At 37.6% G+C, this 15001-nt stretch overlaps 1 protein-coding gene across 2 annotated transcripts; it reads right to left on the reverse strand.

Annotated features, from left to right (window-relative positions):
- Positions 1-728: 728 nt before the first annotated feature.
- Positions 729-6796, reverse strand: LOC116022160 (protein tesmin/TSO1-like CXC 5). 2 transcript variants are annotated; one of them, XM_031262753.1, is made up of 8 exons: positions 6262-6796; positions 5441-5548; positions 4785-4962; positions 3582-3932; positions 2760-2842; positions 2558-2652; positions 1583-1975; positions 729-1063 (listed from the first exon to the last, which is right to left on the reverse strand). In XM_031262753.1, exons 1-8 carry the CDS (start codon positions 6606-6608, stop codon positions 1056-1058), a joined length of 1563 nt encoding a protein of 520 aa, XP_031118613.1. In that variant the 5' UTR covers positions 6609-6796; the 3' UTR covers positions 729-1055. The 2 variants fall into 2 exon arrangements, with proteins under 2 accessions (XP_031118613.1, XP_031118612.1); XM_031262752.1 differs by having other exon boundaries at positions 729-1174.
- Between the last annotated feature and the right edge of the window lie 8205 nt (positions 6797-15001).

Here is a 15001-nt window from a genome sequence, read left to right on the forward strand (position 1 = left end):
AATGGGACGGAGGGAGTATTAAATTATACCTCTACTACATGTACTCTATTTTTCTAGCTCTCATTTTTACTCCTAGTGTGGCAATAATTATCTTCATCCTGTAGGTCTCAAGGAAAATGTCAACATCAACATTTTGTGAGAGGAAGTAAAAATTGAGGATAGAATTTGGAAGTACAAGTAGTATTTCCCATTAAATTATACACTAGAACTTTAAAACCAGATAGAATCATGATTGACATGGTAGATGAAGTAATAATTAATGGTTTTCTGAACTCATTCTTAACTGGAATACAAAATGACGACTGCTAGGCTGGAAGGAAGCTACCCTCAGACTTATTAGTCATTTCCGAATAGAAATCCAGAAAAATGAAACTTCATAGTACGAGTATATGACATCCAGGGACGGTGAAGGTAAAAGGAAGCTACCCTCAGACATATTAGTCATTTCCTAACAAAAATCCAGAAAAATGAAACTTCCATAATATGGACATCCAGGGATATATGCAAATCATGAAAGCAAGTTAAGGATTGTCCTATTGTGGCTGAAAGCAATTGTACAAAAGGAAGGTCATGATGGTTCCTGTAAAGTGTAAACTAGTTGCATGAGCCACAAAGTTTATGGTGTGACAAGCCAACTACTAGCAGATAGCTCGCTCCCCACCTTCTCATATGCATCCAAAAAAACAGATTGAATTGTTATTTGTTAGTAGATCAAACCTAAGATATCCTTTGCAAACAGAAATTTGATTCTATTCTTCTCAATTAAATGTACATTCCATTTTCAGTGATTCACCTTTCTATTCTGCAAAGCATAACCTCAAGCACTATGAAATGTGGTGAAAAAAGATATAAACCAAAAAATGCAAATGAAAAAGTCATACGTACAATGGCCTTTTCTGAGAACTGATTCTTCAAAAGACTGCAAACTGGAGCACAGGTATTACTGAACCACAACCAGTAATATTCTACAGGCATGGCAAGATTGCTGTGTTAATGGATCCATTTAGCTTTGTATTTACAACATGCCACTACAGCCACCTTGATGCATAAAGCAATCAACGATCTGCAAGAAACCACCTAGAGATCACTCAAACCTAGCCAGGACATTGACCATTTTCCATTGGAAGTTGCCAACTTCCTGATTTTTCGTTTGACGGTGGTGAGAAAGTTGTTTCTGCAATAAAGATGGTTTTGCATCTTTCATCAGATAGTGAGATTCTAGACATTCTTTAAACCACAACTGGTATATTGTGAACCCCATATCACATAGATATCTCATCCACAATGAAAATAATTCAAAACTATGATGGGCAGTTGGGCATTCACACCAGTGGCAATGAACATTACAATGATGACATTTACTTCAAAAGTAATAAGGTCAATAATGATAATAGATATGGAAATTGTGATGAACATTTGCTGCAAGGCTTGCTGTGTTTGTCATAGCATAATTTTCCTTTAAGCCATTAAAGGGCATTAGCATTTGAAATCCTAATATGTTCATCTTCTGTCTGGGTATAATGTCATATATGTTGACATGTTGCAACTACAGAACTAAAGGTCACAGAATGAATTAACTAACCTTTTATGCTTGCATAAGTGACAAGTTCGTTAAGAAAACTACAGAATGTAGTCAAGATGATCTTTTCTTGTTCTGCATATAAAGTGCTGAAGTGATCCCCGGAAGATGAATTTACACTTATCCTTGCATTGCAACCCAAAATCCCAGTTGCAAACTCAGCTGCTGGGACCAAGTCATGACTGTTGTCACACATCAATGCCGGTGTCCCAGAAGACACTGCTCTTCCATTTTGAAAATCATCTCCATTGCATCCAGATGTGCTAGATTGAATTCTCTTAGCTTTGTTTTCATGGAACTTTTGAGCATGACAAAAGTCCTTACTCTTTTGTGCAGCAGCAACTTGAATTTTATTCTGATCTATTCCCACATCATCATTCCTCGCTTGTTTCTTTTCTGGAAAAGCCAAAGATACATTAGAATTACATATTATTTCGATGTAAGAAAATGTAAATTTTAGAATACTAAACATTGACCTTTGGCTGATACAAGTGTTATCAACTAAGTATTTTTATAAAATACCAATTTGAATAACAGATTGGTTAATACAAGTTTGACTCGCATTTAAAAAGTGAATATAAACTACTTCAGATCTCTTGTCCAGCATATAACAGGATATATCAGAGTGAAATATTAGGCAAAGGAAATGATATCATAGGATGTACCCAAAATAGTAGAGGGACGATTATCTTCCATTGGAAAATTTAAGAGATTGGGTGGGACGCAGAGGGTTTTGAATCAGACTCCAAAATGTGTTTTATTCCCAATTGTATACATAAATTTGAACCCCAAACTTAAGGGCCCCTCATGCCCATGCCCTTGGGTTTTTTGAGGAGAGGGGATGTGCCTCAGTGTTGCAGTTATCTATGTGTTTCATTCCCAATTGTATACATACACAGGCATAGACTTGGGTACCAATCTTAACTATTAATTTCCCTTGGAAGACTTAATTATGACTATAAGAAGTTTTTCCTTGACCTGTTAGCATCTTTGCAGCTTCTTTGGATACCGTGACCAAGAGTGAGCAAAGTTCCGCAACGTTTTGCAATTGGATGATGCTAGCTAACAAAGACCTTCAATCAAAATCAATAATAGAAAATTGTCACTAGTGTCTGACCAAGTAGAACCACCTTCTCTCAGTAGTCTCAGCCAATAAGAACATTTATTTTGTGAATGCCACCTGTATTTGCAGTTAGATGACTCTGGAACTGATCGAATTGCAAAGTCATATGGTGCAGCACACAGTGGACCAGAAGAGGCATCCTGATAACGGAAAATTAGAATTTTGGATTCAACATAACCTTGAATTATGGAAGAAGTTGTGGGACCATGAAAGTAAAGATGAGTTAAATCAGAATACTATGATATTCTCAAATGCACATCATTCTGCACAAAATTACATACTAGCTAGGTCAAAGCAGACAACACAGTCTTGTTTCTGGATGTTTTACCAACTAGTCTATTGCACAATATGATTATTTACTAATTTTATATTTTGACATAGAATTACACCGCAGTCCTGTTTCTGGATGTTTTACCAACTAGTCTATTGCACAATATGATTATGTACTAATTTTATATTTTGACATAGAATTACACTATGGATAAAACAAACTCCATTAGAGAGGGATATGATAGATCAATTCTATGTAGGAATGATTAAAATAAGAATCATGTGATACCAAGACAAAATGTATGCTTTGTGGAAGTGATACAATAGGAGATACGAATATAAACCCTTTATTTATAAACTTTAATCAAATTCACAATGGTGCTTGAAGACTAAGATATCAATAGCTTTTCTTCCTCACTTAAAAATAAATAGGCATATAAAAGCTACATGTAAGTTACTTAAGCAGCCAGATATCAGTTAAAACAAGAAACCACATCCATGTTAAACACTGAAAAGGGTACACTTGGTGAAGGTGGATGAGGCCAACGGGTGGAGAGATATGTCAAATTAAGCATTTCAGAACATGCTAGTGTTAGATTTACATGTTACCTGTTGGGATTGTGAAAACTTATTGGATTTATCAGTAGAATTGTCTCCTGAGGGCATTTCCCCATTCTTTCTTTTCTTTGTAGGTGGTGTAGGAACAAACCAAGAATTACTAATAGCTCCATTTATAGTTGCATGGGCTTGGATGAATGCAGCTAGATTTGTATGAGCCCAATGGAAAAGAGAGCTTTTCCCGTTGCTTCCATCAAAATTCTTACAATCTGCACATTTACAGTTTTCAGAGCAAAGAATATTAGCCTGGAAACACTCACAGTACTTCTTGAGACATCCAGATTTCTTGCAATTGCATCCTCTATTGTGTTTTCCTGAAGGCGAATCTTCACCAACTTCCACCTGAATTCCTCAAAGAAGTCAAGAAACGAAACGTTGAGCATTTGGCCACTACAATTCAACCTTCCATTAAATAGAATGCTTAAATCTTCAAATTCAAATAATATAGAAAAGAGACTCTAGTTCTTGCTATTCAAAGAACACAATCACAAGATCATGTTTGGCAACATTTTTAGGGTAAAATGATATTACTGTATTAATAGCAATCTAATATTAAACAATTAAAGAGTGTTCCTTCAATGACCTAATTAAGCATTCATGAGAAGAAAAAAAAAAGTCTAAATTCATTAAAAATGGCATCTAGTTCCTACATCTTTTCTTTTGTTCTTCACAGAGTAATTATTTCAGCAACTTTGTGTTACTTAAAAAAAACAGCAAAATGAAATTATCTAAAAACCAAACCATCCAAAATTGTGAAAGCATATCATAAGATTATTACTATCTGCCTGTTCAAACATTACATAAGTCTATTTCTTTCTGTCACGTGTTATATAACTTCATGAGCATCCCTTCATTTGCAAGAAGCAGAATTTACATTTACACCTATTTGTTTATACAAAACTAGCAGGCAATTATATGCTACTTAACATTTCTGGTTCATCCACCTAAATTCTCGTTGAATTTTCATAAAAGACAACTTAAGTACTTCAACACTAAAATGAAAGTAGCACAGCCAACACTCACCTACTCCACATTATTGACATTAAAGCAATAAAAAACAGAAAAGGAACATGTAAAAAGAAGAAAAGAAAACAATGGGTGACAGACACCATTAAAATACTTAAAGATTTAGTTTAACATTGACATAAGGTTTACACAAGTTTGTTAAGATAATTGAGATCTCGTATTACATACCACACCATTCTTTAGTCCCTGAGGGCTGCTAGTGATCTTTGGTCTGAAGGCATTTGGATTCCGTTCCAAGATTGCATTGAGTGCAATCTTCCTATTGACTTCATGCACTATGTTGTTTTGACAGTTTTGACAGTTACATCCATCACAAAAAGTTCCAGAGGCAAAGCATTCACAATACCTGGTAAATACTGAAATTAACACCATCTACACCCAATATATGGAGAAAAACAAACATGCTTATTGAAAGTATAAAGCATTTCATAGTAATTCTTACACCCTGTTTATTTCCATAAACAAATATAAAAATTTTTATGAGTAAAATGTTTAGCGTTATTCACTGAATTGAAAAGTTTGTAAATACTAAATTTCTTGGAAACTTCACTTTTACACCTATAGAGATCAAAAGACAAGTAAAACAGTTAACACATTTTTTATTCCACTGCTCCCACGCAAACTCCTCTGTTAGAAACAATGGTTAAGACTTTGACCATCAACTGCTCCCATGCAAACAGCATTTAACTCAGATGTCTCTAAAATTAGCAAATGAAGGACTCTACGATCATGATATAAAGTAAGTGAAATAATGAAAAAGTTCTCTTGTTTAAATTTCAATAAATAAGTGAGTTTCACTGCAAGTTCCAACATAACATACTTACAATTTTAAACATCGAGAATTTTTACAATTGCATTCCTTTTGCTTCTTGGGAGTACCATTCTTCTGTCTCATAGTGGAATTGTATTGCGAGTTAGGAGGCTCTGTCTTGCTAACAAGAGACATTCATCCATAAGTGCCAAATAATGATAAGAACTCCAAAATTTAGTTAGACTAAGCTACCAAGTACAAGATAAAATGGACAGTTCAAGTAAGCAACTGACCTTATGTCTATATCCTCTTGGAAGCCACAGCACAAGTAAAAGTCAAACAGTTCAAGAATGATATCCAACATAACGATTAATTTACAAAATTATTACTAACTTGATAGTCTGCATAAATTAAAGGTTGGAATTTTCTTTTGGGAGAACTCCCTAGTCCCTACTTGAAGTTGTACATCTCTCCCATATTAGTTTTTGCTAGCATAATTTTTTTTTTTTTAGAGTACAACACCTTAGAAACTCCCATTAAAGCTCAATTTTAGACGTATTAATTAAAGTATTAAATGAACTAAGCAGTTTTATAAAGCTGAACACTCTAATTAAAAAATGAAACACTTGTTACGAAGAAGAGACTACATAGATTTTTTCTTCCCAGAAGAAAAAATCTATGTAGTCTCTTCTTCGTAACAAGTGTTTCATTTAGTAACAACATTATCACAGCGCTCTATGCATTTTTCACCTAATCAAAACCTCAAGATTTAGCTTTCTGGTAAATCACATACATTAGTGAAACGAAACAACTCTAGAAAATCCTTTTCTAGCAAAAATAAGACGAAATAAAACTTTTCTACAGCTTAGAAAATACACATATTTCAATACTTACACGACTTGCTGCATTACTCGAGGCAGTGATTGTACCGGACGAGTCCTAAATACTCGTGCCACTGCCTTCGTTGGCCGCGGCGACTTTAACCGTGTCGTTGACGGTAGTATTGTCTTAACCTGCGCCGTCGACGGAGGCGGTGGTGGTGATTGTGTAGCAAACATCATTGCTTGCCTCTTAGCGAGTGCGAGCAACTTTGATTGCAAAAGCGCTTGCGGATGCTCCGACAATATCTCATTCGCCGAGGATTTACACATCACCGTGAAATCAAACTGCCTCCCTAGCTTCTTCGGCGGAAGCTCGCTCGCCTCTGTCTTCGAAAATGCCGTCACGTCACTCTGCTTCATGACACAACTTCTCCTCTTCAACTTATAAATTCACTCAGAAAATGAACATTGAAATTAATTTCTCGAAATTATTCAGTTGCCGGAATATGATGCCACTCATAGTAAAATGGATGAAAGCTCGTCGGAATTTGATGTCTCGACATCCACTCAGAGAGAAGAAGAGATAAAGAGACAGGCAGAGAGCTTTCCGACTGACTGTTCTCTCTCTTTACGTTTGAAATTAAATTTTGTGTAACAAATTACGGCGCGATCAGGGGCATTGGATGATCCGACGGTAATGATTGAAATGAAATGTTGTACCTGACATAAGAGTTGAGGGAAAATTGCAATTTTAATTCTAGTAGTCATTTTAAAAAAAACCAAACTGCATTTCAATTAAACCATGGCCTCAGCCAGAAGAACGTCCAGAATACAATTAGAGTGGGCAAAAAACCACTCCCTGCGAAGTAGAAAAAGAAACATTATTTGCTTGTTATGCTTCACTTATAAGCTTACAACTTTTAATTGGAATCAACAAACTGTTGTGCCATTAAGAATAAATAACGTTTAATGTATTTAGGGCTCTATCAAAAGACACTTTTGCCCTTAATGGCACAACAATTTGTTGATTCTGATTAAAAGTTGTCGCTTAAATGCGAAGCATAACAAGCAAATAATGTTTTTTTTTTCTATTTTTTCTCTGATTTTATTTATAAATATATTTAGGGCTTTATCAAAAGAAACTTTTACCTTTAATGGAAAAATAATTTGTTGATTCCGATTAAAAGTTGTCACTCAGATTGTCAAAATGACTAAAAGTGGAAAAAAAAAATCAAAGTCAAAGATTAAAAGTGGGAAAAAAAAATCAAAGTCAAGCACTACTTATATCGGGAATGAAAGTTGTGTACCTAAATTGTAACACCCCGTAAATTCGTTCAAACCTTGAGACCGGTAATCGTTTCTGCCGGATGATTCATTTGATTTAATTGGGCTTAGTCTTTCCAATTGATATATATATATATATATATATATATATATATATATATATATATATATTTCTCAAACCCAGAATTAATTATTTATTCAAAAGCCCAATTCTTGATTTAATCCTTGTAAGGGATTTATTCTAATTTGGATCCTTACAATTCTTATAAGTAAGAGTATTTATATAATGGCCCAATCTATATATATATTTCTTCTTGGAAGATTTACTCCTTACAAACTAGTAGTATAATAAATAATGTGTGACCCATTCTATAAGGGCCCATTATTTCATATCTTACCCTAGTTGATAAATACATAATATATGTAATGATCTTTCCCTACTAATATAAAAGCCTTGTATTCACAATCCTAATTCCCTTTTCATTTCCTGCAAATACATTTCATCCTATTCTTTCCACTTCTAAAGAACCCTAAGTAAATCCTACACTTTCTTCTTCAAGATCCAAGATCAAGTTTGCTCTTTTAGGATTGATAAGGCTTGGATGATCAAGGAGGAGGTGAAGCTTTGTAGGGAGTTTTGAGGGTTCTTGGTTGAAGTGTGCTCCAAAGAGGTAATCATCATGTCCACTAAAACCTATTTTACACTCTTGATCTATGAATATTATTTGGTGTATTGGAATCCTGAAATTTCTTGGATATTAGCCTATGTTTTGTTGTCTGTGAGTTGTCTTAATGGATTTATGAACTTGTGTTCTTGATCCTTTGCATCTTAATGTTTATGGATATTTATTGGTATGGATTCCATGTTTATTTGGCTTCTGGGAGTTATAATATGAACAATCTGATCCTATTTTTTGTATTCTGGAATGAACTTTGCGTATTCTGTCTGATCTGGTCTAGGAGTGGTTGGAGTTGCCCTTGCGGAGTACCCCAGCGGTATAATGTGTCCCGCTGGAGGCTTCCGCAAGTGGACGGCGGTGAGGAGTGGCGGATGGTAGTCTTCCGCCGGTGTGCTCCGTTTCCTTCTTACGAAAGGGGGTGGCGGAGGGGTGAGTTCCGTTACGGTGTTCCGCCGGTGTAACGATGTTTCAGTTCCAGAAACTGTTTTGTGATCTTTTGGTCTGGTTGTTTCACCTTTGTTTCTGAATGTTGTTGGGATATTTTGTTGGGTATTTTACCATGTTTTGGAGTATTTATTCACATCTCTTGGTTCATTATATGAGTCTATTGGTTGGTTGAATCCTTGGTTGTATTCTCTGGGAGTTTGTTGTGTTCATAATCTGAGATGAACATTGGGGTGGTTTGTGCTTGGGTTGAGATTGAGGTTGGATATGGAGTGGTGGATCTTTGGGTGTCTCTTGGGCTGTTGGAGGATGAACTAACTGTGGAACTAGCCTTGGGTTTTACCCCTGTGATTGGACTATCGTCCCTGTGATTGGACTATTGTCCCTGTGATTGGACTCTCGTCCCTGTGCTTGGGCTTTCATCCCTGTGTTCGGGTTTATACCCCTGTGATTGGGTTTTTGCCCCTGTGATTGGGTTCTGACCCCTGTGTACCTAACTTCTAACTTTCGGGCTTGGTGATTGGTGTGAGAATTGGTACTTGGGTTGGAAGTTGAGGTTTTTGGTGCTTATCCTTGGGTTGAGGTCTGTTCGATTCTTTGTTGACTCTTGAGTTGTATTGTATCTTGTTGATTATTGGTTATTCTTGGATATATTGCAGTTTGGTTGTTTCTTATGAGTATTCGGTTGAGTTTGTGATTCGGTTGGATATTGGTATTGATGAGAAGTGTTGGTTTATATATTCTTTCAGCTTGTTGTTGTTGAGTATCCGATTTTAAACTTGAACAGTTCGTTGGTGTATATTCTATATGGGTGTGTAAACCTATTTACAAACTTATGTATATCTATACTTCCTTGCGGGTGTGAATGGTGGTTGCTTAGCAGTCTTTTGCTAATGGTTTCTTGTATGTTTTCCAGGTATGCAATAAGTCTAAGCGTGAGCGCGATAGAGATATATCCGTATGAGGCGGCTTAGACTAGGTTGTTATGTTTTAGACTTGTGTTTCGGGCCTGTGTGCCAATATGAGATTCTATATACTCTTGTTTTAGACTTTGGATGTTTTGGATATATTTGAGGATTTATATACTATTTGGTTTCAGTTTCTGGTTAGCCTATGCATCTAGGCCGTGTTTTCTTACCTAGATGTGACATGATACCCCTTAGGTTCTAATTCGCTTCCGCTATGTTATGTTTTATGGTTGAGATGGGCAGCTTTTGTGTTAAGTTTAGCTATCTCAGCTTGTGAAAAGTTGGGGTGTCACAGTTGGTATCAGAGCCTGTGTTGAGGTCTAAGTAGAGATCCTAGGGTTGAACTTTTGAGACTCTAGGACTTGATTAGTAGGAATTAAGGTGTTTGAGAATCCTAGGATGTATGAATTCTAGGAATCGCGGTGAGGACACGCCTTATTTGTTTATATTATTTGTGCCTTGTTAACCTTGTTGTTTGCAGCTTGCGGGCACGTCTCCCCGGTAAGTTTTAATCGCTTTTAGTTAAGTTGCTTCGTTTTAGAATTTCCTAAGAGCCTGCCTTAGATTAGGAATAAGTAGTTAGTTAATGCGAAACGATGGATAGCACCGTATGCGTCTAAGCAATCAGAAGATCGGGCGGCTCGTTGAAGAAGACTAATCCACTCGCGGCTTGGAGTCAACGGTAGCAATCTACGTTCTTCGGGATTGGCGTCTTCGCGCGTGTAGCATCGTCTGCAAGATTCTCGCTAACCTCAAGACTAGAAGAACAAGTTCGTGCAGCTTAAGTTCGTTGCAAGGCGAAGAAAACGAAAGGAGTTCGAAGACTGAATATCCGAAGACCCTTGGCCTTGAGGGAACGGCAATAACGGAGGTTCACACGCCAAGAAAGAGCTAAAGCACGCCAAGTAAAAGCTTCTGGATCGATAATGAAGAACCTCGTGCAAGTTAAGCGTGATAATGATGAAGCCTTAAGAAGTAGAATTCGAGGTCGTGATTCGCAGACCTTAAGATAGTCCCACGTACCTCTGAAGCAGCTACAAAGGAACAAGCTAGAGGTTGCAACCTTCAAAGCAAAGAAGACTAAGTCAAGTAGGAAGGAAAACTTGGACGCTTAAGACCCCTAAAGATAAGAAGAAACGCCATTATCAAGTTGTCCGATCGCATGAAGTGCGAAGGGACTAAGAAGTGAATTGCGAAATAAGGACCTCGTGTAATCTATTCGGCGCACCTTGGGAGTAACTCCTTGTGCAAGAGCTTAAGGGAGGAACCTCGGTGGCAAGAAAGAAATAAGGAGTCGCTAAGCAAGCTAGTAGAAGACCGAATCGTCAAAAGATCAAGACTAACCGAAATAAACCTAAAGGCTAGCTCAATCCAAGAGGTTGATCCTAAGAGAAGTTTAGCTTATACCATGCATTTGGAAGGTACCATTGATCGCGCTAAACACAAAGATTAAAGTCGAGAGCTGCATTCCACTACTCTGGATAACCAACAAGAAGAACTAATGAAGATTGAAAGGACGAGTCGATATATACTCACGCTATTAATCTGCAAAGATCCCAAGATGAATACCAAGACTCGATTGAACCGTTCTACATCAGTGCCTACCACTTGAGTAATCAAAGGACTCCTTGTAAGATCTTGTACGACCAAAAGAGCAAAAATTCTTAATGTTAAAGAAGGTGCACGCGTTACGTTGGCTTTAGGACCTCGATGTTTCAGAGTACAAGGAAGTAAACTCGGTTTCTAAGATCACCGATAATCGTAGGCGAATCTCCTCTCAAGATCAGGCGATACCTCCCTAGTTAATCCTACCCTTCTCATGAAGCTTCCCCGGAAATCTCTCGTTCTGCACCAATCAGTCATCAGTGATTCATCGCCTCTGGCCTCTCCTGGAGTGATAAGGTTGTGCGAACCGTAGTTTACATGTAGAGCTTATTCGAACCTCAGATTCGCGTTTCGTAAAGAGCAAGGTTAAAACATGTCAATCAGTCAGAGTGTCGCGATCAAATCGTCAAGCTGTGGAAACCGCTTAGAGTTGAGAGACTTCCTATTCTTCTTAAAGCCGAATTCCTCCTTGTTCCTTGAAATCCCAATTATCCCTCCATAGAGAAATCCCTTCTATCTGTTCTAATCATTATTCCTATTTCTTCTTGGAAACTAAATTCTTCTTTGTTTCTTGAGACTCCAAATACCTTTTGTTGAAACATCCCTCCTATTGATTCTAGACCTCATTGCTATCTTCGCTTGGAACTGAATTTCTCTTTTCCTTTGAGGAATTGCATACCCTATCGTTGGAAAACTCCTCCTGTGTTTTTAATCTCGCCCTTATCTGTTCTCGAAGGCAAGTTCTTTTCATTTCTTTCCTTTTGTTGAAATAACTTGGTATTCCCTTGGATTGAGAAATCCTTTTGGCCTCCTTGAACCTTGTCCTTATTTTCTTTCGAAGCCGAGTTCTCCTCTTCTCTTTAAAGAACTTGACATTGAGCAGTCATCCCCATCCTCTCGAACGTTGTTCTTGTTTGCCTCCTAAAACGATTCTGTGCAAGGTGACAACCTTATTTTCCTAAGTTGTAACCTTGGTAACCTTTGATTCAATTCTTAGTCGACGTTGTCCTTGAATCTTGAATCTTAAACCTTTCACTCTCTTTTTTCTTATTGGATAAAATTTTCAAAATAAGCATACGTTCTATAAATGTTTTCTCCATATGTACTACCGTACTAGTTTTAACCTTCTGTCCCCAATACAAATTTGCCTTATGGAATGGTTCTGAGTTGGATCTTTCAAGAAAAGAGAGTTCGCCTAAGCTGTCAGAAGGTGAAAGCAAAGAAGTGTAGAAGCCCGTTCGGTTTGGAAGACTTGGTAATTGGGTAACCCTAAGACCGTAGTGTTTACAAGTGTCATCGGAAAAGTTGAGTTGACTCAAGAAAGGATGGAAGCCGCCCATGATCGATAGGAGACATATGCCGACCAAGTTAGACCAAATGCGTGATGCGTTTCGCGTTTGCTGCTAAAGAAATATGTGCATGACGCACTTCGTGATACCTTGCTTAAAGTTATAACCGTTAAAGATGCTCTATTTACAAAGAGAAGCCGACAGGAATTTTGGTCACCCAGTCAAGAGAAGCGCACCGGAAAGCAGTGAAGCCCGTAAAGGCGGTGTGACCCAACCACGTGGCCGAAGGAGCGACCTTGGATATGGGGGATGTGATGAGAAATCGGTTCCAGCGTTGTGTGATCAAGGTAGGCAAGTTTAAGCTTTAGGTAGAGTTCTTTTTAGGTTGTGTATTCTTTCACTTGGGTTGGGTAAGTTAGGAAGTTTAAGAGTAGTAGTGTAGTATGTTCTTAAGGATAGGTTGGTTGAGCAATCCTTTTTCCTTTAACCTTCGATCGATTCCTTGTTTCCTTGAACCGTTCCGTTTCAAGTTCCCGTGAGCTATGAGCTTCGGGGGCGAAGCTCTTTTTAAGGGGGGTAGAGTGTAACACCCCGTAAATTCGTTCAAACCTTGAGACCGGTAATCGTTTCCGTCGGATGATTCATTTGATTTAATTGGGCTTAGTCTTTCCAATTGATATATATATATATATATATATATATATATATATATATATTTCGAACCCAGAATTAATTATTTATTCAAAAGCCCAATTCTTGATTTAATCCTTGTAAGGGATTTATTCTAATTTGGATCCTTACAATTCTTATAAGTAAGAGTATTTATATAATGGCCCAATCTATATATATATTTCTTCTTGGAAGATTTACTCCTTACAAACTAGTAGTATAATAAATAATGTGTGACCCATTCTATAAGGGCCCATTATTTCATATCTTATCCTAGTTGATAAATACATAATATATGTAATGATCTTTCCCTACTAATATAAAAGCCTTGTATTCACAATCCTAATTCCCTTTTCATTTCCTGCAAATACATTTCATCCTATTCTTTCCACTTCTAAAGAACCCTAAGTAAATCCTACACTTTCTTCTTCAAGATCCAAGTTCAAGTTTGCTCTTTTAGGATTGATAAGGCTTGGATGATCAAGGAGGAGGTGAAGCTTTGTAGGGAGTTTTGAGGGTTCTTGGTTGAAGTGTGCTCCAAAGAGGTAACCATCATGTCCACTAAAACCTATTTTACACTCTTGATCTATGAATATTATTTGGTGTATTGGAATCCTGAAATTTCTTGGATATTAGCCTATGTTTTGTTGTCTGTGAGTTGTCTTGATGGATTTATGAACTTGTGTTCTTGATCCTTTGCATCTTGATGTTTATGGATATTTATTGGTATGGATTCCATGTTTATTTGGCTTTTGGGAGTTGTAATATGAACAATCTGATCCTATTTTTTGTATTATGGAATGAACTTTGCGTATTCTGTCGGATCTGGTCTAGGAGTGGTTGGAGTTGCCCTTGCGGAGTACCCCAGCGGTATAATGTGTCCCGCTGGAGGCTTCCGCAAGTGGACGGCGGTGAGGAGTGGCGGATGGTAGTCTTCCGCCGGTGTGCTCCGTTTCCTTCTTACGGAAGGGGGTGGCGGAGGGGTGAGTTCCGTTACGGTGTTCCGCCGGTGTAACGATGTTTCAGTTCCAGAAACTGTTTTGTGATCTTTTGGTCTGGTTGTTTCACCTTTGTTTCTGAATGTTGTTGGGATATTTTGTTGGGTATTTTACCATGTTTTGGAGTATTTATTCACATCTCTTGGTTCATTATATGAGTCTATTGGTTGGTTGAATCCTTGGTTGTATTCTCTGGGAGTTTGTTGTGTTCATAATCTGAGATGAACATTGGGGTGGTTTGTGCTTGGGTTGAGATTGAGGTTGGATATGGAGTGGTGGATCTTTGGGTGTCTCTTGGGCTGTTGGAGGATGAACTAACTGTGGAACTAGCCTTGGGTTTTACCCCTGTGATTGGACTATCGTCCCTGTGATTGGACTATTGTCCCTGTGATTGGACTCTCGTCCCTGTGCTTGGGCTTTCATCCCTGTGTTCGGGTTTATACCCCTGTGATTGGGTTTTTGCCCCTGTGATTGGGTTCTGACCCCTGTGTACCTAACTTCTAACTTTCGGGCTTGGTGATTGGTGTGAGAATTGGTACTTGGGTTGGAAGTTGAGGTTTTTGGTGCTTATCCTTGGGTTGAGGTCTGTTCGATTCTTTGTTGACTCTTGAGTTGTATTGTATCTTGTTGATTATTGGTTATTCTTGGATATATTGCAGTTTGGTTGTTTCTTATGAGTATTCGGTTGAGTTTGTGATTCGGTTGGATATTGGTATTGATGAGAAGTGTTGGTTTATATATTCTTTCAGCTTGTTGTTGTTGAGTATCCGATTTTAAACTTGAACAGTTCGTTGGTGTATATTCTATATGGGTGTGTAAACCTATTTACAAACTTATGTATATCTATACTTCCTTGCGGGTGTGAATGGTGGTTGC

Source organism: Ipomoea triloba, chromosome 6, assembly GCF_003576645.1.
Source record: "Ipomoea triloba cultivar NCNSP0323 chromosome 6, ASM357664v1".
Taxonomy (NCBI): domain Eukaryota; kingdom Viridiplantae; phylum Streptophyta; class Magnoliopsida; order Solanales; family Convolvulaceae; genus Ipomoea; species Ipomoea triloba.